The following is a 26289-nucleotide window of genomic DNA, read 5'->3' as shown; positions in this document are numbered from 1 at the left end:
TGTTTGTTACTAAGCTCTAAATGCATGGAATCAGAGACATCCAGAGAATCAAACGAAAATTTCTCTCTTCCATTCTCCATGTGGGAGAAGCCAAAATGGCACCAAAGAAAGAATTCTAAGACCAAGATTTATAGAATCCCTATAGTGTAGAAACAGGCCATTCAGCCCATCAAGTCTACACCCACCGTCCAAAAAGCAACCCACCCAGCTCCACCTCCCTACCCCTACATTTCCTATGGCTAATCTACCTAGCCTACATATCCCAAGATGCTATGGGCAATTTCCCATGGCCAAACCACCTAACCTGGACAACTTTGGACTGTGGCAGGAAACTGGAGCACCCAGAAGAATCCCACGCAGACACAGGGAGAATGTGCAAACTCCACACACAGTCACCTGAAACTGGAATCAGTCTTAGGCCCCTGGCACCACAAGGAGGCAATGCTAGCCACTGTGCCACCCAACTATCATTCCATTGCTTTCTGAACAACAGTGTGTCATGATTTTAAAAAAAGGAATCATGAGACAATTTAAGGTTGAAAATTATATGGGGTATGCAGTAATGTAGAATTCAGATTAGCCAAGATCCTATTAATAATGGGACAGGCTAAAAGGACTGACAGGCCTATTCTTGTTCGTGTGTTTGGAACCCTCGTGATTTGGACTTTTGAAATTTTGTTTTCCTCTTTTTTTTTTTGACCTAAAATATGCCTTAAAAAGTGAATGAGTGCATTTTCTAAAGCAATGTATTTTAAGTTGTAGAGTGGCAGATTCGTAAAGTTTCTTTTCCTGCCAATTTTTTTTTAAAAGTTAAGAATATTACAAAAAATAGTTATTTTCTGTCAGTGATGAAACCTGATGTCAATTGCTTTTATCCTAAATAACAGGCAGGTAAAGGATCACCTTTAGTGGTCTAATTAGGAAGGTATACATTTTCTGACGGCTTGTGAGGCAGGATTATTGGAGCACCTTTAGAGTTAAGTCACGTCAGCATACACTGGAGGTCACACTGAAGTGCACTTGCCCCAGTCACAACTCTGGGATGTAGTGACCACGACCTTTTGCAGCCACAACAGATCATGCTCAAACCAGAAACAACATGGACCCCAGACACAGTCACCACCTTCTGAGATGGACCAGGACCGTCACCAATGAAATAAAATTACAAACACAGGCACCTTCTTTATAAAGCAGTCTACTTTATTTCAAGACTAATAAAAAAATTTTGAGTAGAAGAATATCAACAGTATAAAAAAAGTACAAAACTGGCTCCATAGATCTCTAATACATTACAAAGTGCATCACTAAAATACATCTTGCTGCACTAAACTAGTTCAAGAAGTGAAAGGAGACAGTGGTGTTTTGTCTTTGTTGCAAGGAAGAAAAATAAATAATAATAAATAGAATGACAGGGGGAGTGAATTGCAAACCAGATTTCAAGCTGACATTCAGTCACAAACTGTACAAGCAGGGACTGAGATTCACCTGAACACAAGGGATGGGGGTGAAGTGGCCATTGTGATCTCATGCATCCCTTTCCCAACACACTGGATGTATGCAGGCAGATCAATAGCAAACCCCACCTCGACAGGAACCGCAGGGAACAGAGATCAAACCCCGACAAGTCTACTGAAAGGACGCAGAGTGGGAAACATGCAAACAGAAAAGGCAGATGCTGAGGTGGAGTCTCCTTCTCACCTTCCCCACCCACTCCTCAGAGCGGCACAGTTTGGATGGCGTAAGATAAATTTCTGTACATTTTCAACTCCCTGAAAGCTGTCTGTTATAATTACTGCTGCCTTGACAACTGGTGGCCGAATGAGCTTGGGTGCTTGTTCCCCACTGCACAAATTGCAGAGAAGTTGAAGGTCTGAAGGTCATGTTGCCCAGGAGGTGGTCGTTCAGCTCACTGTACCTATTCTAGTTCTTTTAGTAAGGGTAATCCAATCACTAATTGCACCTTCCCCCACTTCCCCGGACCAACCCTTTCCACAAAATTAGTTGTCGTTGACTATCATTTGCATTACATCTGGTAGCTTTGTGTTTGGGAGGATGGACTGTCTCTTGTTGCCCGTTTTGGTGTATGCCATTAAGAAGGTATCACCTTGCTGCAGCCTGGCAGGCAGATCACCCAGTGATTTCAAAGGTTCATGGGTTAGTATTGAGCCGTCTATAACAGGGCACTTGCTTTCTTAGTGTTAGCTTACATTTGCTGCATTAGACAGAACCAAACAAGCTGACAACGCTGTTTGTTCAGCGCCGGGTTAGAAAGGAGACACTTCCATTGGAGGGCAGGGCTTCGTCTGGTCAATTTGGACATCTGGAGCTGAACTTGGAGTGGTGTTGGCGAGGGGGGAGAATTGGAATGTCCTTCAGGTGAGGTTTTCTCCCACTTGCCAGCTCTAACTTCAGTGGTCCTTCTGCCAAGGTTGAGCCCATGGTCCAGTTATCAAGAAAAGAATGATCCTCCCACGACTGCGATCCAAAGCCAACCTGCTGGGTGACTGGTTGTGTACTGCAGAAGACCAAGCTACTCCTGCACTCACTGTCCTGCCTGCTCCCACACAAGAGGATTAACCAAGTGATGATAAGACTGGTTACAATGGCACTGTCCCTTCAGACAAAGCCAAACAGCAGTGAGGGAAGGGAAGTGGAGGTAAAACATTTGCCGACTACACTAGAACAATAGCTAATCGTAACAAATGACCAATGCTCGCCTTTAAAGCAAAGTGGAAGACTTAATATGGCGGCAATAGATATGTTACTGCTTTTGCATTTTTGGAAGCTGTCTCAGTGCTCAACAGATAAACCAGAGCAAACAAGACCTGTTTCAATAGCAGGCAAGGAAAGATGGAGGCATATTTGCGTCACTCCACCCCTTCCCAGATTTGCCATTGTGGCCAAGGATTCATCTTCCAATACCAAGAGGAAGGGGATGGCAATATTGTGGGAAGTGGGTCTAACCCATGAACCTTTGAAATCGCTGGGTGATCTGCCTGCCAGGCTGCAGCAAGGTGAAACCTTCTTAATGGCATACACCAAAACGGGCAACAAGAGACAGTCCATCCTCTATAGTTGACATGGGTTGGCCACTTGACATACTCTGAACGAACCACAAGTGTTTTTTTTCTGGTTCTGCTCTGCGGCATTCTATCACTTGAGAAAGTGCTAGACTAAGTTTTCAAAATGTTGCTCATCTGTTTGTACAATGTTTGCCACTCTGATAACTGAGCCCCATTGACTTCTCCACACCCTATTAAACTACCCAGCTTCACCCACAAGGGGTAGGCAAGCTCTGTGGACTGGGAAGGGGCTGGGGAATGTTACAACTAGGACCCCGCATCATCCTCTGACCCTATTCTTTCCTGTTCTGCCCGAAGGGATAATTGGAAGCTAACAGTCACGGCCACAACTCAACAGGGATACAATGGATCATGTCCTGGGCCCTTGCTTTGCCAGTGTATCTCAGTGGGCATAGCTCACACTGGGACAGAACACAAAAGGGGAGGCCAGCCAGCTCACAGACAGACAGACAGACAGTCAACACAGCCAATTCGCTCTAAACACAAAGGAGCTAGTCACATCTTATATTACAACCCTCACTAAACTCTTCCCAATTTTACTCACTGCATGGGCAAAGAGAAGTCCACCGATAACCGCATGAGATAAACCCTAAATAAAAGCGCTTTACTGCTGCGCTCCACTCCACTTAATATGCGTGCAGCTCGTGAAATATTACAACATTTACAGTCTGTTCTTATTTACAAGTCAAACCAACTGACCCTGGGGAACAATAAAAATGCAAATTGTCAGTCTTTTGGGAAGGTCAGTTCATTTGCAAAATAATCGCAGTTTGCGCCTTTTGGGCATGTTCCTACCCCCCTCTGTTCAGTTCCATCCCTCAGGCAACACATTCTTTTCAATGTGTTTTGCCCCACTCAGTCTACCTCTCCCCCCTCTCTCTCTCTCTCTCTCTCTCTCTCTGAATGAGCCAGTTCACCATTCATCATCCTTGGGGGTGGATGGAGACTGAGCCACCTGTACCTCTGGGGCTTGGACCACTCGCTTTTTATTAGCACAGCAGGGCTTGAAGAGCTGAGGGTCGATTAACACCTCCCCAAACCGACCTTTGTAGATGATTCCGCAGCACACCTTCTGCCTGTAGAACAACAAGAAGGGGGAAAGGTTTTAGAAAGAAGGCAAAGAACAAGCTGGTCTGTCAAGCCTACCCCAAGCTCACGATGTGAAGATGCAAGATGAAAACTGCAACCGAGGTCACCAATAATGTGTGTGCAGCTGGCCAAAACACTGTCTGACTGGAAAAGTCATGAAAACTTTCTTCAAGAGATGGGATATCATGCTGCGTTTGCACAGGATATTGGTGAGGCCACTTTTGGAGTACTGTGTACAGTTCTGGTCACCGTGCTATATGAAGGATGTTATTAATTTGGAAAGAGCTCAGGAAAGATTTACCAGGATGTTGCCGGGAATGGACAGTTTGAGTTATAGGAAGAGGCTGGGGCTTTTCTCACTAGAGGCTGAAGGGTGACCTTATAAAAGGTTTATAAAATCAGGAGGTGAATAGGTAAGGTGAATAGCAAAGGTCTTTGCCTGTGAGTAGGGGAGTTCAAAACCAGAGGGCACATTTTTAAGGTGAGAAAAGAAAGATTTAAAAGGGACCTGAGGGGCAATTTTTTTAAGGTACAGGGTGGTTCTTATGTGGAATGAACTGCCAAAAGAAGTGGTGCATGCAGGTACAGTTACAACGTTTAGACAGGTCCATGAATAGCAACGGTTTAAAGGAATATGGGCCAAATGCAGGCAAGTAGGCCTAGCTTAGTTTGGAAACTTGGTTGGCATAGACAAGAGGGACCAAAGGGTCTGTTTCTGTGCTGTATGACTCTGACTCTATGTCCCATGAGCTGTGCCTCCATACTTCCAACTTCCCTACAAAACACACTCATTCTCTCAGGTTCAAGAAGAGAGATTTCTAACAAACTTTACATTGGGAAATTCTTCTCAAGAACACTTTAACACCGAACAACATCTCAAGTCCCTTCAGAGGAATGTCGTCAAAGGAGAAAAATAAACACTGCGAGTACACAGAGACCAAAGACTTGGCTCGAAGAAGGGTGCATGAAGCATTTTGAAAGGAGGGAAACTGGAGAGCTCTAGAAAGGGAATTCCAGAGTTCAGGTCCTAGCTGGTTGCAAATATAGGCACCAACAGTGTGGGAAAGGAAGTCATGATGAAGGGCCCAATTTGGAGAAATGAAGAGTTCTCAGAAGGTCAAGAATCAACATGGAGGGGCCAGCTCTTGAAAACTTTGAACAGGAGGATGAGAAATTTGGTCGTCCATGGTGAATGATAATGTCAATGAACTTGTGATCTGGAACCTCTGTTAAATGCTCTGGAGATGTGGGTTCAAATCCCAAGATGACAATTGGTGAAATCTGAATTCGATTTAAAAAGATCTGGAATAAAAAGTTGGCTTAACGACAATCCTATAACCACTATTGAACATTGTAAAAACCCAACAGGTGCATAAATGCCCTCGAGGGAAGGAAATCTTCCTTCCTTACCTGGTCTGGTCTATATGTAACTCCAGACCATGTGGTTGACTCTTAACTGCCTTTGGGCAACTAGAGATGATGGACAATGAAGACTGGTCTTGCCAGCGAATATGGAAAGTGATGAGCAAATGGGAATTAGTTTGAGTTCTGATACAGAGAGAATTTTGGATGAACTCAAATTAACGTAGATTAGAATATGGGAGAGCAGTGAGGAGATAGGAATGTTACAGAAGTGGACGTAGGAAGGTTTGGTGATGGAGAAATCAGAATCCATAGGTCAAATTGCATGCTGAAGCTGTGAATCATCTGTTCAGTGGCTGAGGAAGGGAATTAAATTGATAATGAGTTAATAGAGTCTGTGTCAAAGGTGTTAGCAATGATCTTTATCCTTTCAATATTTAATTGCAAGCGATTTCAGTTCATCCAGGACTTCAGCAGTTTAAGATAGAAGTCCAATCATGATAATTCTCTCAAATCTAACTAGAGATCTCATCTGAGAATCCCTGAGGAACAGTGATCATTATATGATATTTCATTTGAAGTTTGAGTGTGCTGCAACGGGGTACAAAACTGGGTCCTTATATTTAAACAAAGTCAATTACATCGGTATGAGAGCTGAATTAGCTAAGGTAGGTTGAAACGTTATATTAACAGATATAAGGATCAATATGCAATGGCAAATATTGATAAAAGTAAAGGCGGAACCAGGAGGTATGACGAGGAATAAGGAAATGGCAGAGCTGTTAAATATTTTGTTTCTGCATTTGACAATTAAAGCCATTAAAAACAAAATAACAGAAACACTGTGTAATCAAGGTGCCTTATCATGGAAAGGAAGTTAAAGCATTGAATATTAGTAAAGAAAAAAGTACTGGAGAGGTTAATGGAACTAAAAGCCAACACATCCTGTGAAACTGGTGACCTACTCCCTGGGATTTGAAAAGAAGTGACTGCAGATTGTGGATACACTGGCTGTGCTCTTTCAAAATTTGGCTTTGTGCTGGACAGAACCCTGAGGATGGGAAAGGGATAGAAAACAGGGAACAACAGGAGACTTCGCCTGATGTCAGGTAAATGATAGATTGCATTGTGAGGGAAATGGCAGTTACACTTAGAAAACGATAATGTAGTTACTCAATAATACTTTAGGAAAATGAAATCATGTTTGACAAATTTACTGGGTTGGTTTTAGGAGTATTTAACTAGCAGGATAGATAAACCAGTAGACTTAGCATATTAGATTATCAAAACATGGCAAGAAAGTGTTTTTGCACAGAGGTTAAAAGGTTAATACATTACTATCAATGAATGAATTATTAAAAAATATAAAGCAGATCGAGAATAAATCAATACATTTCTGGATGGCATGTTATTAGCGGTGGTGTTGTAATGATCAGTGCTGTGGCCTCAACTGTCCTCAATTGATGTGAATGACTCACATTGACTGGATTGGGTTGGGATATCTAGTCGGCATGGACGGGCTGGGTTGAAGAGTCTGTTTCCATGCTGTACATCTCTATGACTCTACATTCAGTCGCTTTGTGTGGCCAAGATGGCTGACAATAGGAGTTAGCATGTAGGTGCAGCGAGCAATTGGGAGAGCAAAAGGCTTTACTATAAGAGACTGCACTGCAACATTATGGACAAACTGCAACAATTTCACTAGGCATTGCAGAGACTATGGCTGGAGTACAATGTACAGTTTTAGACTCTGTACCTGAGGAATGGATGCACTTATCTTAGATGGTGGGCAGTAAATGTCATTCCTGGGATGTTATCCGATGAGGGTAGTATTGAGTAGAAAGGTCTCCCTTCTTGAGTTTCAAGGACTGAGAGATGATTGCATTGAAATATAAAAAAAATTCTTCAAGGGCTTGCCGGGGTAGACACTGAGAAGCTACACTGCTCTAGTCAAACAGTCTACAATGTGGAGATATTGTCTCAGGATAAGACCGTTGCAGAGTAAGAAGAACAGACTTATAGAGTCATAGAGATGTACAGCATGGAAACAGACCCTTCGGTCCAAACCGTCCATGCTGACCAGATATCCCAACCCAATCTAGTCCCACCTGCCAGTACCCAGCCCATATCCCTCCAAACCCTTCCTATTCATATACCCATCCAAATGCCTCTTAAAATGTTGCAATTGTATCAGCCTCTACACACCTTCTGGCAGCTCATTCCATACACGTGCCACCCTTTGCGTGAAAACGTTGCCCCTTAGGTCTCTTTTATATCTTTCCCCTCTCACCCTAAACCTATGCCCTCTAGTTCTGGACTCCCCAACCCCAGGGAAAAGACTTTGTCTATTTATCCTATTCATGCCCCTCATAATTTTGTAAACCTCTATAAGGTCACCCCTCAGCCTCCGCGCTCCAGGGAAAACAGCCCCAGCCTGCTCAACCTCTCCCTATAGCTCAGATCCTCCAACCCTGGCAAAATCCTTGTAAATCTTTTCTGAACCCTTTCAAGTTGCACAACATCTTTCCGATAGGAAGGAGACCAGAATTGCACGCTATATTCCAACAGTGGTCTAACCAATGTCCTGTACATCCACAACATGACCTCCCAACTCCTGTACTCAATACTCTGACCAATAAAGGAAAGCATACAAAATGCATTCTTCACAATCCTATCTACCTGCGACTCCACTTTCAAGGAGCTATGAACCTGCACTCCAAAAATGTACATGCAAATTAGGATCAGGAGTAGCCCCTCCAACTTGCTCTGCTATTTGCCATGGTTATGGCCGATTACTCCAGATTCCCACTTTTTCCTGATCAGGAGCTTTCCTCAGTTTTAAAAGAGATCACAGATTCTGCCTCTAATGCATTTATTGAGGAAGCGAATTCTATAAGCTCACAATCTTGTGAGGAAAAATAAATTCTCATCCCAGTCTGAAATGGCTCACTCCTTCTAGTCCCTGGCTGTAGCTTGCCCAACAAAAGATTACATCCTTTCCAGATTGACCCTGTCAAAATCTGAGGATCTCATATTTCAATCTGAATCACTCCTTACTTTTAAACTCCTAATGTGGATACAAGCTGAATCTGCTCAACGTTTCCTCATAAGACAGCCAACCCAGCCCCGATATTAGTCAAGTAAATCTTCTCTGAACTACTTTCAATGTATTTACATTCATCTTTAAATATGGCTTGAAATGTAAATACACAGTGGTTGCATCAATGCCCTGAACAACTGTAACAAAACCTCCTTACTTTTACATGCCATACCCTTCTCATAAACACTATTCTATTTCTCTTCTTAATTACCCACTTTTACCAACATCCTCACTTATTGCAATTCATGTTCAAGGACACATTTTTGTAAGTGTCTGTTTTCAGGTGAGCTTTTAAACTGAGGCCTAGCCTACCATCATATGTAGATATAAGAAAAGATCCAATGACAATATTTAAAACAGCAGGGAAATCTTCAGTGTTCTGGCCACTGCTAACACTCAAATGCTCTCAGTTTATCTGCTCAATACAATTCTGCTTTGCCGTCTGATGGACGCAGCGTGGAAAATGGACAAAACGTGCACACTACCTTTTCCAGTAAGTGAGGTCTAGGAAGGAGAAGACAGGCACCCTATTTGACCCGGAAGCCATCTCTGCATCAGAGCCTTCGTCCGAGTGATTACTGTAGCAGGGCGATTGTGCAGGAGACATACTGGACGTTGTACTGTGCGCATCAGAGTCTGTAGTTAAACAAAAGAAAATTAGATCAAAGGTCAAAAAGATCATTGTGAGCATAATTTAACATAGAAGTGGCACCACATTCCAATCTGTCCCACTTACTCATAATCAAATCTGTAGGGATATAGGAATTATTCTGCAAGCTAGTTAAATGGGATGTGGTCTGTGACCTAACTCCACTTATCCTGCATGGTTCCATCACCCTTCATACCCTCACTGAGGAAAAACCTCGCACTGGCCAGAGCGTTTCACACCCACTTCACCCGGTTTGCTTTTAATTCTGCCTCTCCCCTCCCCTCAATTTTGAGAAAAAAAAATCTTCTCTTCAAATACACAGGAGCAAAATCCTGCAGGAGCTGCAGATTAGACATCAAGAAAGAAAATGCTGAAGCAGATCATCAATTTGAAAATTCTGTCATCTCTGTACTTCTACCCACAGACACTGTCAGACCTGCTGAGTATTTCCAGCACTTTCTGCTTTTAATTCTGCAGGCAGCTATTACAACTAACACACAAAAGATTGGGTTACACGAGAACAGAATCTTCACTCAAATCCAGATAGCCTTTAGGATCTGGTACTGTGTTGTTCCTCATTCCTTGTATTCAGTGCACTGGTACAAATGAACTGCAGCGAAACTGTTTCCTAGAATCATAGTGCAACAAACCACGCCAGCTCTTGTAATAGGATATCTGTCCAATTAGCCCCATTCCCCTGTTCTTTCCCAATAGCTGAGTAAATATTTTCTTTTCAAATACATATCCAATTCATCCTTTGAAAGGTAATGGATAACGTTCTTCCATCCATTCAGACAGTGCATTTCAAGTCACAACAACTTGCTATATAAAAATATATTCTCATCTTTCCTCTGCTTCAATTGTTAATTGCTTTAAATCCATTCCCCGGAGTAGCAACAGTTTCTCCTTACTTACTCCATCAAAACCCCTCAATGTTGAGCGCTTCTAATAAATCTTGCAATAATATTCTCTGTTTGAAGGAGAATATTCCTAGGAATTCCAGCCTTGCATGTAACTGACAGCCCTCACCATTTAGACCATCCTTCCTGCCAAAGTGGACAGGTTCATAGCTACTTATATTATCCATCTGCCAAATTTAAAAGGTCCACCCACTTATCTATGTCCCTTTGCAGATTTCTCATGTCCTCTTCACAACTTAATCAGCTCGTGTCATCAGTCAATTTAGCCACCATACATTTGGTTCCATTGTCCAAGTCATTGATAGAGATTGTGAGTACTTGAGGTCTGAATATTGATCCCTAGGCACTCCATTTGTCAAACCTTGTCAACCCCACTGGTATTCTAGATAAAACAATGCAATGCACCCCTGCTCTAAGACTCAACACAACTTATCTCTCATTGCACATATTTCTGTAAGGGGCTATTCAATATTGATGACGTGCATCCACCAACTCAATTTAAAGATATTTTTCTCCCCAGTATGCGTTTCAGCCAGCAAGGTCAAAAGGTAATCTTGCCTTGCACTTTTCACAAGTTACATTATCCCACAGTGAACAAAAATGTACATCACATTCAATGGGGGCACTACCTTCAGTGTGCACATTGGACAGAAACCTTAACAATAACTGTAATAATAACACAATATTTGTCCCTAGATTGTTTTAGGGATGTAGCTATTGGTGGATTTATTTGACGAGGATGTCGGTGTACACACCGTATCAGAATGTTATAACATGGAACTAACCAACCATTATCACACTGGCGTAGACAACGGTGACTTTTGATAAACAACAACACTGTCCCCTCCCCTACACACCAGCCATATATTTCATTTCTATAATTGCTGAGATTTGGACATTGAATCCTAGTTCGATTTAAAACTGATGACAACTGCTAATGGCTCTTCCTATGCTGTTTAAGTCTTTTGCTGCTGTCTTGTGTTATTGTCCATATTAAGAGGGCCACAGAAGGGATCTTTCCCTTTAACCCCTGCCGTTTGGTGGCCAAAGTACTTTTATTATGCCCAAGGATTGAATGACCAGGCAGGATGTGGCCAAGATGATGCCTGATTTGGAGGGAAGGTGATGGTACCCCATCCACATGGCTGTTGTCCTTTTCAGGGACAGAGGTTGCTGTGGAAATAAAGTTGGTGAGATGCTGAAGTGCATCAAACATACTGCAGTTACAGTGCTTCAAAGCTAGAAACTGAGTCCAGTGATTGGGACAAGTAAGCTACTCTCTCTTGCATTGTGTATTCAAATGCACCCATCCAACATGTGGTAGATTCTATCACATATCCATCTCCAGTCCTGTAAATAGTGAAGAAGCATAAAGTGGACAGGAGGTGAATTAGAATCATGGAATACCTACGCTGTCTCCCCATCCACACTGTAACCAAAACTAATTAATCTTCTGGCCAATGGTGGCAAACCATCCCCAGTCCCAACCCCACCAGGGATATTAATGTCAGGGGACTTGGTGAAGCATCAGTTGAGAAGTGATGACCTGACTTCGGTGGGTCAGCCGCCAAGTCTGTGAAGAAGACTGCAAAATCATCAGTCAACATCCCACTCCTGTTGTTAGGATGATGGGGGAAGACCATTGATGAAGCAGCTAAAGATGACTGGATCAAGGACATCAGTTGAGTAAAACAGGCAGTGGGCTGAGATACTTTTATCATCAGACAGATGCAGACGAAGGTATTGAGATCACAGGCAAGTTGATATATGTTGTACCAGGCTATCTACAAACTGCATTGTCAGTCGGAGACGCTGACTGATTGCGCCTGAGAACCAAACAAAAGTATCATAAGATGTACTTACTCTGCCGTTTGAGCTCTTTTTGAATCTTGCCTATTTGACTGGCTTTGATTCTGCTCCCGCTGAGAGATTTTGCCTTTTTGGGCTTCAATGCTGTCTTCAAACTTGGTCCTGCTCGAACGTCAACCACCTGTGGGACACAGTAATCCATGTACATAGTTACAGCCACCGATACGGTTGGGAAATACTCGCCCCCAATACCCGGAAACCATTTAAACTGACAGTAAAGCAAATTGGACGTTGCACCTTTGCGACAGTATGAAATATTGGACAAGTTCATTCCTGAATGTCGTTATTTCACATCTTCTCACTACTCCCGAGTAGATTCTTGGTGGAAATGATGTGAAAACTGTAATTACAGCCTGCACTTGATTCAATACTGCTTATTACAAATGATCTCTCTTTCTCCTAAGGCCTCCACTGCTTACATTGTTCAAATAGGTCACTATTATTTTTGAATGCCAAAAAAGGACATTAATTCATCAGCAGGTTTTGGATGTCTGACAGTACGTACACACACACACACACACCTCATTAAAAACAGGTGGACACTCAGAATATAACACAGCGGAGACACTCTGTCCCTGTTACTCTACTTACATGATTCCAGTTTTTCTTGGAACCAACAGGGAGCTTCTTCCACCGTTTCACCAACAGCACACAGGCATTGCAGATTTCACCTGAACGGGCTTCATTTAACCTGCAAGAGAACACGAGCAAATCTGACTGGGAATGGGTCCTTCTGTGAAAAGGTTACGTGCTTCCTTCATTGTTTAAATCTCTCTTTGTACACAAAGAAAATCAGGTATGCTCTCTGCCCCCTCCTTACCCAAAGCAGCTCTGGAAGTCTTTCTCATAGCGTTTGCTGTCAGTGAAACGCGAACTCGACGACTTGGCCCGGCAGATGCAACAGCCATCCAGACTCCGATACATTTTAGGCTTGTGGAAGCCAAACATCTTCCGGTCGACTCAAAAACAATACACGCCCTAAAAAGCAAGAGTCGAGCTGTTTATGGGTGAAACATAGAACCGCGACCAGTGCCAGGAACTAAAGCATGTTTCAGCTGAACCGCCAATTTATTTCAGTGCCAGATAAAGCGCACATTTAAAATTAGGAAGCTCAATACTCTGCCACAGACCTGCAGGACAAACCCACAGGTTTGTTAAACACTGCCCCATCCCCTTCTCGCTTGCAAAGTTTTGCTGAATTAAAGATCTGAAAATGGACTTGAATTCACTTCAGTTGCCCTGATTTCACCCTAGTATTGACTGCGGTAGATATGAAATGAGACACCTAGAACATCAACCAAGGTCAATTTTATTTTCCTTCAGTAAGAGCATTGATAAACATGACAGGGCAGCATGTAAAGTTGCGTCAAAATGTAAATCCAATTGAATGGAACAGACTGGAGGAGGTGAATAGCCTTCTCTGGATCAGAAGGGTATCTTAGTTTGGACAGTGGGACCAGTTACTCCAGCCAGGACACCTGCTGTCATGATATGTTACACTCGTCTGCCTTAAACCATCCTCTCACATCCACTGACCTCTGTCATTCAAGTGTTCCTTGGTCAACTCCCCTTCCTGCTGCCTGTCCTCCAGAGGAAATTAGATCTAAACACTTTTTTTTCCTGGCAAATTTTGTCAATTGTGAGGGTTCTTTTTACTTTTGCAATTTCAAAGTCCCACTTCATTGGTCTTACGGTCTGTGCACTGCAACAGTCGTTGTCGCACACATTACTTCAAAAGCCTTTCATTTCTTCCTCGGGTCTTTAATTATTGTCCATATTTCTGAGGTGCAAGGAAGTGCATATGATGCAGAATCTTGTTTTCCTCATTTCTTTTTTACCGAAACAGCTTTACTGCTAAATGAATAAATTTCCTACCAGATTATTTAGAATGCTTGTCATTTAACCTTTAAAAAGGTGGCAGTAGAAAGCATGGTTTTATTTTATTCATGGGATGTGAACATCACTGGCTAAACCAGCAAATAATGTCCATTCATAATTGCCCAGAGGATTGTTAAGCATCAGTCACTTCCCTGTGGTTTTTTTAAAGATTAGTTTACTTACAGTGTACAAACAGACCCTTCGGCCCAACAAGTCCACACTGACCCTCCGAACAGCAACCCACTCTTCACCTAACATTACAGGTAATTTGGAATGGCCAATTCACCTGACCTGCACATCTTTAGATTGTGGGAGGAAACCCACGCAGACACGGGGAGAATGTGCAAACTCCACACAGACAGTTGCCTGAGGCGGGAATTGAACCTGGGTCTCTGGCACTGTGAGGCAGCAGTGCTAACCACTGCGCCACCGTGCTGCCCCAGTTCTGGAGTCACGTAGCATAGAATCTCTACAGTGTGAAAACAGGTCATTTGGCCCATCAAGTCCACACTGAAGAGCATCCAACCCAGCATATCCTATCCCTGTAACCCCACGTTTCTCATGACTAACGCACCTATCCTGCACATAATGGCAATTTAGCTTGGGCAATCCATTCGAACTGTGGGAGGAAAACCGGTGCATCCAGAGGAAATCCACGCAGACACGGGGAGAATGTGCAAACTCCACACGGACAGTCGCCCGAGGGTGGAATTGAACCTGGGGCCCTGGTGCAGTGACGCAGCAGTGCTAACCACTGAGCCCCTGTGCTTGTAGGCTAGACAAGGTAAGGATGGCAGATTCCTTAGTAAACCAGATGGGTTTTTTCCAATAATGGACTCTTAATTCCAGATTTTTATTGCATTAAAATTCAGTATTCTGTACAATATGGAATTCAGTATCATCTGTCATGGTGGGATTTGAACCCTGGTCCCCCGAATATTACCTGGGTCTCTGGATTAACTATCTAATGATAATACCACTCGGCTGCCACTAAACTCCTTCCCTGCTAAGGCTCCTGTGTATTGCTGGGATAGAGCACCATTTTACCCAGTGGAGCTAATGGGATGACATTCTGAATTGGGCAATGATCCCTCAGAGATCACTGGCCATGACCAGGATTAACTGCCCGTGCCTAGCTGTTTAACAGAGTGATATCCATAGGTGGACAGCTAAACACTTCCAAGAGATTTACAAGAGCTTTACTGCAAATCTATATTTTAGCACAAACACCAGTTTCCACTTTTCCCTATGCAGAAACCCTTACCCACTGGTGAACCTAAAAATCACCCCAAAATACAGTTACGATATAATAAAAATCCAGCTTCGATTTAATTTTTAATCAACATGTCCAGAAATGTCATGACATACCTCTGAAGTTGTTAGAACTTGAACTGTGCCCTTATATATCAGAGGAAGGGACACTACTACTGTGCCACTGAAACACCCAAAATAGAGTCCTCTTTTTTTTTAAAATAGCCCCACCATCAAGTTGATGAAATAAAAAAAATAATTTAATATATTTCCCACTAGTCAAGGGACATGTCAGATAGTAAACTGATCAGAACAGATACTATACTTGACCTGGCCAAAAGGCTTTTCATTCTTATTTTCATGAAGATCACAACTCTTGATAATTTTTCAAATCAACCTGTTCAGATATGTTATTAAATACCTCTGGACCAAGTAGGACTTGAACCTGCAACCCCAGGCTCTAACATTGAGACACTACCGCTGCACCACATGAGCCCTCAAACATAACACTCAGTGAGCACTGTCTGCTCTCAATCAGTTCTGGGGTGACCTTTAAATGGATAGCATTCGTAACATTGAATGTCTCAGGAGGAATTCTCCGTCAATGTTGTTTGATGCAATTGTGAGATTTGCCAGGCACATCACTGATGAGCCAACCACACTGCTGTGGTCTTGAGTCACACAATAGACATTAATGAATCAGTTGGACTTCTACCACATTCCAACTGCTTCAAGGCTGATTTTACTGCACAATCTCTCTACTTCCTCTCTTAAAGCTGAACTTCACCACACAGTTAAACTAAACAGCTCACACTGACCTTCAGACAATTTAGGAATGGGCAGGAAGGATTGGCTTTACCAATGAGGGCTGCATCCAGAGAACAGTAAAGAAATGTCTGACCCGAGGAACACTTCCAGCAAGTTTTCTTCCTATTCCAGACTTACAGCATCTGTAGTATATTAATTTTGCGCACACCGTCATATTCAATTAGTACTCCTCGGGCTGGACATCGCAAAGTGCTAAGTTTTAACACAATGCATAATTTGGAATTATACGTGTCCCCATTCAAAAGAACATGCTAAGGTAATGTAACTCCACTGAACTTAATAGGCCATAAGCCAATCTCAGATATGATTCATGAACACGCACTTTGATTGGAAAAGGTGGCTTTCTAGAGGACTTTTCCTTTTGTGGGTGAATCTACAATCAGAGGACATAGTTTAAGAACAAAAAGTCTCCTTTTCATACAGAGATGAGATAAGGTGAATTATTTTCTCTCAAAGGATCATTAATGTGGAAATCTCTTCCCCTGAAAGCAGTGGAGGCTGGTTATTTAAATTTCTTCAAGACTGAGTGTGACAGATAGACAAGGGAGGTTTATGGGGTACAGTCAGAAAAAGTGGAGCTGAGACCACAACCAATCACAATGGTATTGAATGGTGCAGCAGACTTATTAGGCCAAATGATCTACTCTGAAGTCAAATCGGACTTGTAGGTTTCTTTCTCCACAGATGCTGTCAGACCTGCCGAGTTTCTCTGGCATTTTCTGTTTTTTATTTCGGATCTCCAGCATCCACAGTGTTTTGCTTTTGTCCAACGTCGCTGTGCTTGTCAAAGTCACAAAGTGTGAATGATATACAGTGGGTCTTCTTTTGGTGAAAAGTTAGTTCATTTAAGTTCATCCAATAGCAGCAGAGTCCGATGAAAGGTCATCGATCTGAACTATCTACTCTGTTTCTCTCTTCGCCAATGCTGTCTGACCTCCAGAAAATTTCCAGACTTTTTTATCTTTAAAATGGTACGTCCTCACTTAAAGTCATAGTCACATCCCTGAAAATCATAACTTTAAGTGAAATGATGTGAAGTGAATCATAACTGTCTACTATAGAAATCAATGTTAAAGTTGAAATTAGGTTCCCTCAGACATTTCTTGCTCGAGGGTTGAAATAAATGTCTAGATTGAAATATTGTACTGTCCATACGCAGCACTGTGTATTCCTAGCTGAAATAACTTGCAACATAAAATAAATAAAACATAGAAGAAGCATTGAACAGCAAGATATTTTCGAACATTTTTCAGTACAAAGTAACTTCAAAATCTCATCATTTTTATATGGTATGCATTCCTAAATGCCTAAATTTTTAAGTCAAATAATCCGTTAGATAAAACTCATTTAAAAATATATAAGTATGACAAACGTAAATTAAAAATAAATTACATACACCTGATGTTTTAATTGATCAGGCTCCATCTAGGGGCAGAAGCAGATCAGTGCATCTGGATAAAGAATTTCAAACATGCACAAGTCTGTGACTAAAGCAATCTCTCCACATTTCAATTCCATCTACCAACACCTTATCATGAAACTGGGTATCTGGACCCTCCAGCCAGGGGAAGCATTCTCTCAGCATCTACCCTCTCCTGCCCTTTCAGAATTTTCAGTTTCAAATAAATCAACTCTCATGTTTCCACATTCCTGCCAGTATAGACCATTCTACTCAACCTGCTTTTGTTAAACAATGCTTCTATCCCAGGACTTAATCCAGCAATCCATTGTTGCCGACAATTTGATCTTTGCTCAGCTACAGAGATGGAGTTGTGTACACTACTCCAGTGTAGTCCCAAATGGAACTGATGTTAACAAACCCAAAACCCATTCATTTACACAGTTATAATCAGGCCATGCCTGTTTAGTTCTGGACTCTGCTGCCAGGGGAAACAATCGAAGAATGTCATCCTTTTCAATTCAACTTTTCTTTCGGAAGTTATCCATGAGTAAATCATAAAACTGCTTTAACAATATTAGCAAGAAAGATGGGTGATATATTTACTTATCAGGATTTGGAGGTGCCGGTGTTGGACTGGGGTGTACAAAGTTAAAAAAATCACACCACCAGTTCATAGTCCAACAGGTTTATTTGGAAGCACTAGCTTTCGGAGCACTGAACCTTCATCAGGTAGTCATGGTGATGCACAAGTGCTCTGAAAGCTAGTGCTTTCAAATAAACCTGTTGGACTATAACCTGGTGTTGTGTGATTTTTAACTCTTTACTTAACAGGGCTGCTACATTATTCGGTTCATTGCATTTTATTCTCAGTCAGTGATTTCAATCCTTTCCTTCACTAGACAGTACTGGAGGCTACCCAGGCTGCATTCCCACAGCCTGCCACTGACACGTGTTTTAATAAGTTGGGCATTTAGAAGAGACAGTCAACCATTGTTTACCACCATAGCCAGCGCATCAGATGGATAACTGACATATGTTTTTATAGCAGTTACAGTTTTCCACCCTTTTACATGCCTATTTCTCGTGGGATAGACCCACGAGTTTGATCTTTTTTTTAAAGAGCAAGTCTTGTTAACCTGCATCACTGCTGCCAGTGATTTGTGTTTGTTCTCCCGGGTTCTGGTGCTCCTTTACTTCATTACAAATTATTATTTGCTCATCATATTGTGACCCAACATCTAAGCCATGCTACATTCAGAATGGGTTAAAGGGACAACAAACAGGCGCCCTTCCAAGCAACACTCCCTTAAGATACATAAATATGATTTGCAGCCACGTATTCATTGAAAGGGACCACACAGCATAGCAAATAGCCAGGCACAATGAACAGAAGTTACAGGGAACATTCTTGTGATCTCTGTATTTTTCTTACAGAAATGAAATCTCTCACCTTTATTTGTTCTGAAATTCATTTCAAATGAACGCCCATTCAGTGTGTTTATTTTAAATCTTCTTGTAATTTGTTGCGGTTTCCCATACTGCTGTATTAACTAACCCATGCAATTTGCTGTTATCAGCAAGTTTAGAAATTTTGCCCCACAAATTTAATTTCTTCATGGAAATTGTGAGCAAGCGTGATACCAGCTCTGATCCTTTTGACACGCCACTACTCACTTTCTGCCAATTCTGACAGCAATCCTTTCCTCATTCTCTCTGCTTTTTGCTTTCCACCTAAATAGTTACCAGTCTGCTTTGCATTTTTTGAACTTATTCCTCTGTATATTCTGAGGCTTATACTGAAGGCCTTCAGGAAATCCCAGTAAACTACATCCACTGCATTACCTCTGTTGATCCACCGATACCACTTCAAATTCAATGACGCTGCACATGCAAGATTTTATCTTTAGAAATCTATGCTAACTCGTCATTACTATGCTTTGGGTTTCTAGACATCTTCCAATTTCTCCTTTAGTAGGGATTTCATCACCACTCCTGCCATTGATGGTCCATAGTTTTTGGAACAACTTCTTAGATACAGTTACAAGACTTGCTCTCCACCAGCCCACTGCATCTTTTTCGAATCGATTAGTAAGCATATGCAATAATTCCTCTGCTGTGTCTTTCTAGATCCATTTAAAAGATGCAGTCTGTCTAGACTAGAGGTTTTATCTTCTTTTGAGATTGCTTTACACATTTGTCTTCCTATTTTAAATGCAATTATATAACTTTTAAGTCACATCTTCCAAATTATCGGGCTCCTGGAAAATTCCAAGCAAAACGTTTAACATTTTTGGCATTTTACAACTGATGTTGTGAATATCCTCTGTACATGCCTCAGTAGCCTCATTCTCACCCTAACTTTCCTTTCTTTATTCATGTACCTGCAAATTATTTTACTATTTTATGTTCCTTGATCATTGGATTTTGTGGTTCCTCTTTGCCATTTTAATTGTTTTTGAACCTCATCATATTCTCACTTGATATATATTCTTCCCAGACTCTCCCGAACACACTCCTGTTTTCCATTGCCGTTCTATACCGATATGTTCTAGTATTGTTGCCCATGTTATTGCCCTAACAAGTTCTATTCTCAGGGCTTTAAAATCAACTTTTCTCCAATGTTTTATCCTAGTTTTTGTCTTGCTTATCACCACCTTAATGATTAGGTTAAACAGTGTAATATTATGGTCACTATTGCAGAAACGTTCCCCTGCCTTTACTTTTTTCATCAGCACTGAATCTTTCCTCATTACTAAATCTAATTCCATGTCCTCCTTTTTTGAGCTTCCTACATGCTAAGTTAGGATTGAACCCATGTGAAGTCCAGTCCGTCGTCCCCTTTACTCATCACCTCCTGTTTAATTGAAATCAACCCCTTGATTATAATTCAATGTTTTAGGTTTATTTCTCCGGTTTGTTTTTTTTTGCCCTCCACTGTTAACATGCTGTCTGTAATAAATGTATTTGCTTCGCTTTCCCTTTCACCCCCTCTTAATTTTCTTAAATATACCATAACCTGCAAAGGTTAATTCCCCCCTTCTGATTTTTCTGTAGTGGTTATGGTTTATCGAGGCTGCAATAGACAAAACTGTTTTCCAAGACTGTGATTACAACTCTAAAGATGCAACTCTTTCTCTCTTCTTAATCCAGAACCACGCTTCTAGGTTCTCTCCTGTCTTATGAGCAGATAGTCCCGACTGTATTAAAAAGGAGGTATTTTCAAACAATAACCCGCAATCTACTTGCAGTCCTAAGCTCAAGCTTCATGTGGGATGTCAGTTTGACTTACTACAATATACTTACTTCCCAAATTGTTTCGCTTGTTTGCTACAGTCCTGAAGGATTATCAAGAGCGGTTTTGCTTAAGTTATTTCCTGAGTGACGGATGTATCTTAAATCAAGGCTCCAAGATCCAAGAAAACTGAAACAGAGGAAAATAAATCGGAAAATGATTTTAAGTTTCACGCGTTTTCTTTTATGATTAGATTCCCTACAGTGTGGAAACAGGTCCTTCAGAACAACCAGTCCACACCGACCCTCTGAAGAGTAACCCACCCAGACCCATTTCCCTCTGACCAATGCACCTAACACTACAGGCAATTTAGAATGGCCAATTAAACCTGACCTGCACATCTTTGGATTGTGGGAGGAAACCGAAGCACCCGGAGGAAACCCAAGCAGACACAGGGAGAATGTGCAAACGCCACACAGTCACCCGAGGCTGGACTCGATCCTGGGACCCTGGTGCTGTGAGGCAGCCATGCTAACCATTGAGCCACCATGCCGCTACCTCAAATACCTGGTCTGCCAGAGATTTGACCTGCGACTGGTTTTATAGCAAGACCTCTGACAAATTTTTGAATTGATTACTTAAAACTTTAAGACTCCCATTCTTGGACAAGGGATCTACATGCAAGCAGCTCTAGTCTTTACACTAATGTAAAGATTTGGAAACACTGAAGAAACTGCAGGAGAGATTGAGCAGGCTCAGACTCTGTCCTCTGGAGTTGGTCTGAGCAGGGTCTTAAAAATTATGATGGTACTTAAGGTGGGAAAACTGTTTCCCTGCCTAATAAGTGATCTGGCTGAAGGGAACATAAATAGAAGTATTTGGGAAGTTTTTTTTAAAACGACAGAGAGCACCAAGAATGTGCAACTTACTGCCACTTGCCTTGTGGAATAAAATAGCAGTGATACATTTAAGCACAGGGTTGAGGCACACGAGGGAAAAGGATTCATTCAATATGACGTTCAAGTGGAAACAGGTCAGAAGCACAGAAAGTCTATATGGCAGACAGAGTCCAACACAGGCATGTCAGTGATGGGTAAGTTGCGAGGGATAGAATTAACATGTATTTGGAAAGGCAAGGACTGATTATCATCTCTCACTGATTTGAGTTTTTTTGAAGAGGTGACAATGAAGATTGATGAAGGAAGAGCAGTGGACGTTGTCTATGTGGACTTCAGCGAGGCATATGACAAGGTTTCTCATGGCAGACTGGTCAGCAAGGTTAGATCACATGGAATCCAAAGGAAGCTAGCCAATTAAAAATAGGAGGGATGGGGTTGTTTTTTGGACTGGAGGCCTGTGACCAGCGACATGCCGCAAGGATTGCCGCTTTTCATCACTTATATTAATGATTTGGATGTAAAATAGGAGCAATGGTTAGTAGGTTTGCAGATGACACCAAAATTGGTGGTGTAGTGGGCAGTGAAGATGGTAACGGGACCTTAATCAGATGGGCCAATGGGCTGAGGAGTAGTAAATGAAATTTAATTTAGATAAATATGAGCTGTTGCATTTTGGTAAGGCAAACCAGGGCAAGACTTATACAGTTAATGGGTTGTTGCCAAACAAAGAGACCGAGGGATGCAGTTCCTTTGAAGTGCCTTATAGTTCCTTGAAAGCGATGTCACAGATAGATGGGGTAGTGAAGAAGGTGGAGAAAGTGAGGACTGCAGATGCTGGAGATCAGAGCTGAAAATGTGTTGCTGGAAAAGCGCAGCAGGTCAGGCAGCATCCAAGGAGCAGGAGAAATCAATGTTTCGGGCATGAGCCCTTCCTCAAAGTGAAGAAGGTAATTGGCATCTTTGCCTTCACTGTAAAGAGTTTCTGGGATTGTAGGAGTTTGGATGTCATTTTGCAGCTGTACAGCACATTGGTGAAGCCACTTTTAGAATACTGAGTTCAATTCGGGTCTCCCTGCTACAGGAAAGATATTGTGAAACTTGAAAGAGTTCAAAAAAGATTTATAAGGATGTTGCCACGTTTGGAGGGATTCAACGATAGGAAAAGGCTGAATAGGCTGGGTCTGTTTTCCCTGGAGTGTCGGAGGCATCAGAACCTTATAGATGTTTATAAAATCATGAGAGTCATGGGTCTTTTCCCTAGGATGGGGTAAGTCCAAAACTAGAGGGGGCATAGGTTTAAGGTGAGAGGGGAAAGACTTAAACAGGGCCTGAGAGGGAACTTTTTCATGTAGAGGGTGGTGTGTGTATGGAATGAGCTGCCAGAGGAAACGGTGGAGGAGGATACAATTTCAACAATTAAAATGCATCTGGATGGATACATGAATAGGAAGGATTTAGAGGGATATGGGCCAAGTGCTGGCAAATGGGACAAGATCAGTTTAGGATATCTGGTCAGCATGGACAAGTTAGACCAAACCGTCTGTTTCCGTGCTATATAACTCCATGTTCCTGTGCTGACAGCCTTACCCAGCTGGTGAATGTGAACATAGTCGCTGGATGACAACTTCAGCAATAGGTTCCTTTTCCTTATTATTGGTAAGAATAGACATAAAACGACCAGATTAATCCAGTTTAACTTCTACCACTTTGATAGCTGCAGGTACACCAACAATGGGAATTATTGATTAATCACACAGATCAATCTCCATCAGTCAGCCTACAACAGACCCAGATACAAAGGGTGGGAATTCTGAGTCATTGAGAGCTCAAAGAAACAAAGCCACCTTAACTCAACGCAAACAGTAACAGAGCAAATACAATACAGTGCTGTGTAACCGCATGTTATCCTCATGTTATCCGTGTCTCAACTATCAAGTGTCCACATCCCAAAATATAACATTTGTACTTTGTGATATGTCCTGAGGGGGGACATGGTGGAGATTTTTAAAAATTTGACTACATCCCTTCACTCAAATTCATATGTTTACACGGTAACAAGCAGCTGCATTTAAATAGTACAGGAAAGTCTCATGTGCTAACGAGAAAGTTTTGAGCAGGTTGATAATCAGAGCTTGGTAAAAGTGGTTGTTTTGAAGCAATGTGTTCAAATGAAAGCTACACAGCCAACTGATGGCTCAGCCTTCAATGAAGTGCAAGAGATGTGGGTGTACAACGAAGGCCAGAATTGCAGTCAGTGCAGGGATCTAACAGTACTATCTAGTCACAGAGGTTGGGAAAGGTGAGGGCCAGGAGGGAATTGAGCAGGACATTGTGAAACGTTGAAGGTCTGGGCATCAGTGGACCAGAGTCAATGTCGATGGACAATTATAGAGAGCAAAAGAACAAATTTTCAGGTTACGTCAACGTTTCCAAAATTTGTTCTACATGCCCCAAAACTCTGATTGTTTTTCTCTACGTGCTTATCCAATTTCCTTTTAAAAGTTAGTGGTGATGAACCTGCTTCCATTCTGTGTTTTGGAGTCCATAACTCGCTGCCTGAATCCATTCCTCACCGCCCCTGTGGTTCTTTTGTTAACTACCTCAGGTCTGGATCGAACCTTGCCTGCGATTTCGAAATCATTCATCATTTTGGAAAGCATGTAGGGACCTTCTCAGTCTCCCGGGTCCCTCCTAAGATGCGGGATGCGCTAAGGGGCGTCAGATACTCAGCTACCGAAACAAAACAAAAAAAAGGTAGCTAGGGGAAAAAAAAACACCTCGGAAAATTCATCAAATTGTCTTAGGGAGGGCGGAAGTTCATGTTTCGGTCGATGGCCCCTTTGGTGTGTTTATCCATTCGAACCATCAAGCACTGCTCAGAAGGTCTAATCTCACGGTTTGAGAGAGAGAGAGAGTGGGAGAGCAACTGCTGGACATAAATCCGACCTGACCGTGCCTACCTGACCATTTTGGCTGCTGTCTTTCAGAAGCTATAAAGGAAATGGATTGGTTAAAACTGCCCAGCAGATTACACTTACAACTTAATACTACATAAGTATCGTCCTCACTTCTGAAGCCTCTGCATGTATACTTATGCATATATATATATATATATATGTGTGTGTGTGTGTATATTTAAAAATCCGACACTGAAGCATCACAACAGTGCAATATCGCAATCGCTGTCTCAGACGTGTCTGGGAGGTGGGGTCGCACGCTGCTTGTTGTTTGGTGTGTGTGTGTTTGTGTTTTAATCCTGCAGAATCGTCTTGCTTCCGCTGCCTTTCTGGGCACGCTGCAATCTCTCTCAAAGAAAGAAACCCGCCCGAAACCCGACACTTTCTCTTTCCTTTCAAAAAAAAAGGTCATTTATCACAACACCGGAAATCTGCGAGCCACGAACCACCGGACCAAGGGGAGAAAGGAGACAGGTCCAACCCTCCACCCAGTTCCTACCACTGGAAGTCTATCCCAAATGATAAGATGCGCCGATCGCAGCGTTAAGTAATAAGTGTCTCAGGTTGCTAACTATTTCTGAGCGGGTGGGGGGGGAGGTGGGGTGTGTGACATGTTTTGAAAATAACACACAGACCGGTGCAAAAAATGAAGTGGAAGACGAATTTCTGAGTGGAGAGATGTGTGATAGACTGGGTGAGCGATCCACGCTGCTCTTTGTTTTCAGACTCTAGCGTGTTGCTGCCTACGTGCTGCATCACCTCCCTAACACTGGGAGACAATCTTCCCCCATACACACACAAAAAGACCTCAGCAAACTGCATCTCGTCCCCTCTCCGTCCGCTGATCAACCGCCGTCACCACCAGATCCTCCTAACTCTGTTCAATCAGTCTCCCTTACCCGGCTCAAAACAAAAGTCATTAAACGAATAGAAGGAAAAACGGCCTGCGGAGTTGCTTGAAACGAAGAGTTCACATGCATGACGCCATCAGCACAGGATGTATAAAATCAAATCCACAAACACAGAAATCATTTCACAAAGTTCTGAGGACGAGCGATGAAAAAGCCGTTGAATCAAGAGGGAGAGGGAAAAAAAATCAACACGCCCAAGTTAAAATTAAAAGACGTGCAACGGATTATTTAAGTAACTCGTGTCGCAGAGGCGATCACCCACAGTGGTTTGTGTGTCTGTGTGTGTGTGTGTGTGCGGGCACGCTGCAGACTGGGGAAAGGTTGAAAAGAAATGGTTGAGGACAGGAAGGAAGGAGGGGGGGGGGGTGATCCTCTTTTAAGTTACGAATATTGAGTTGAAATGGACAAAATAAAAAGTTTTGTGTTTTCTCGCGGAGGGGCCGAGGAAGTTCCAGGAGAATGTCAGAACGTTTGGAATCCCGCGGTCGCATGTAGCAACTGATCCATCCGGGCAAGGTTCTAAATTCGAACGCGGCGAGCGCCCACGTTCCATTCCCTGCTCATTGTTGCGAACGGGAGGTTCCACAAGATCAGCGAGAAAGGGAAAAAAAAAGTTTACAACTGTGTCTTACAAAATACAGTCATGTTAGTAATGGAACAGTGTAGCGTCAGACAAGAGATTGCTGATCACATTTACTTACAAACGTGTTACATTAAAATGCACTCACCAGCACGCAGCGTGAACTTCACTTTCTTTTTTACAACCTCGTTGTTGATGTAGATAAAGCTCCACTGCTTTGCTTTTTTTTCGCTTTAAGGGGCGGTGCTGCCTGTGAGTTACGTCCTGCGCAGGCGCACT

General features: G+C 42.3%; 1 protein-coding gene and 1 non-coding gene across 2 annotated transcripts; both read right to left on the bottom strand.

The window, feature by feature from the left end:
- Positions 1-1179: 1179 nt before the first annotated feature.
- sinhcaf (SIN3-HDAC complex associated factor) lies at positions 1180-26289 on the bottom strand. The gene is made up of 7 exons (XM_072552511.1): positions 26159-26289; positions 20735-20852; positions 12893-13050; positions 12664-12763; positions 12067-12193; positions 9120-9270; positions 1180-4159 (listed from the first exon to the last, which is right to left on the bottom strand). The coding sequence occupies exons 3-7, from the start codon at positions 13018-13020 to the stop codon at positions 3997-3999; spliced, it is 669 nt and encodes a 222-aa protein (XP_072408612.1). The 5' UTR covers positions 13021-13050; positions 20735-20852; positions 26159-26289; the 3' UTR covers positions 1180-3996.
- On the bottom strand, positions 15363-15551 carry LOC140458316 (U2 spliceosomal RNA). Its single transcript, XR_011953474.1, has one exon. It is a non-coding gene; the product is annotated as a U2 spliceosomal RNA (small nuclear RNA).

Source organism: Chiloscyllium punctatum, chromosome 32, assembly GCF_047496795.1.
Source record: "Chiloscyllium punctatum isolate Juve2018m chromosome 32, sChiPun1.3, whole genome shotgun sequence".
NCBI classification, from domain to species: Eukaryota; Metazoa; Chordata; class Chondrichthyes; order Orectolobiformes; family Hemiscylliidae; genus Chiloscyllium; species Chiloscyllium punctatum.
The sequence above is the reverse complement of the archived record's forward strand: the minus strand, read 5'-3'. Positions and strand labels throughout refer to the sequence as shown.

Bases quoted from the DNA above. Each gene is read 5' to 3' on its own strand.
- sinhcaf (XM_072552511.1), bottom strand. From the start codon at position 13,020: ATGTTTGGCTTCCACAAGCCTAAAATGTATCGGAGTCTGGATGGCTGT. The intron at 12,194-12,663 runs GTAAGTAGAGTA...TGTGTCCCACAG, and splicing joins CCAAGAAAAACTGGAATCAT to GTGGTTGACGTTCGAGCAGG. The intron at 9,271-12,066 runs GTAAGTACATCT...GTTTAACTACAG, and splicing joins AAAAGAGCTCAAACGGCAGA to ACTCTGATGCGCACAGTACA.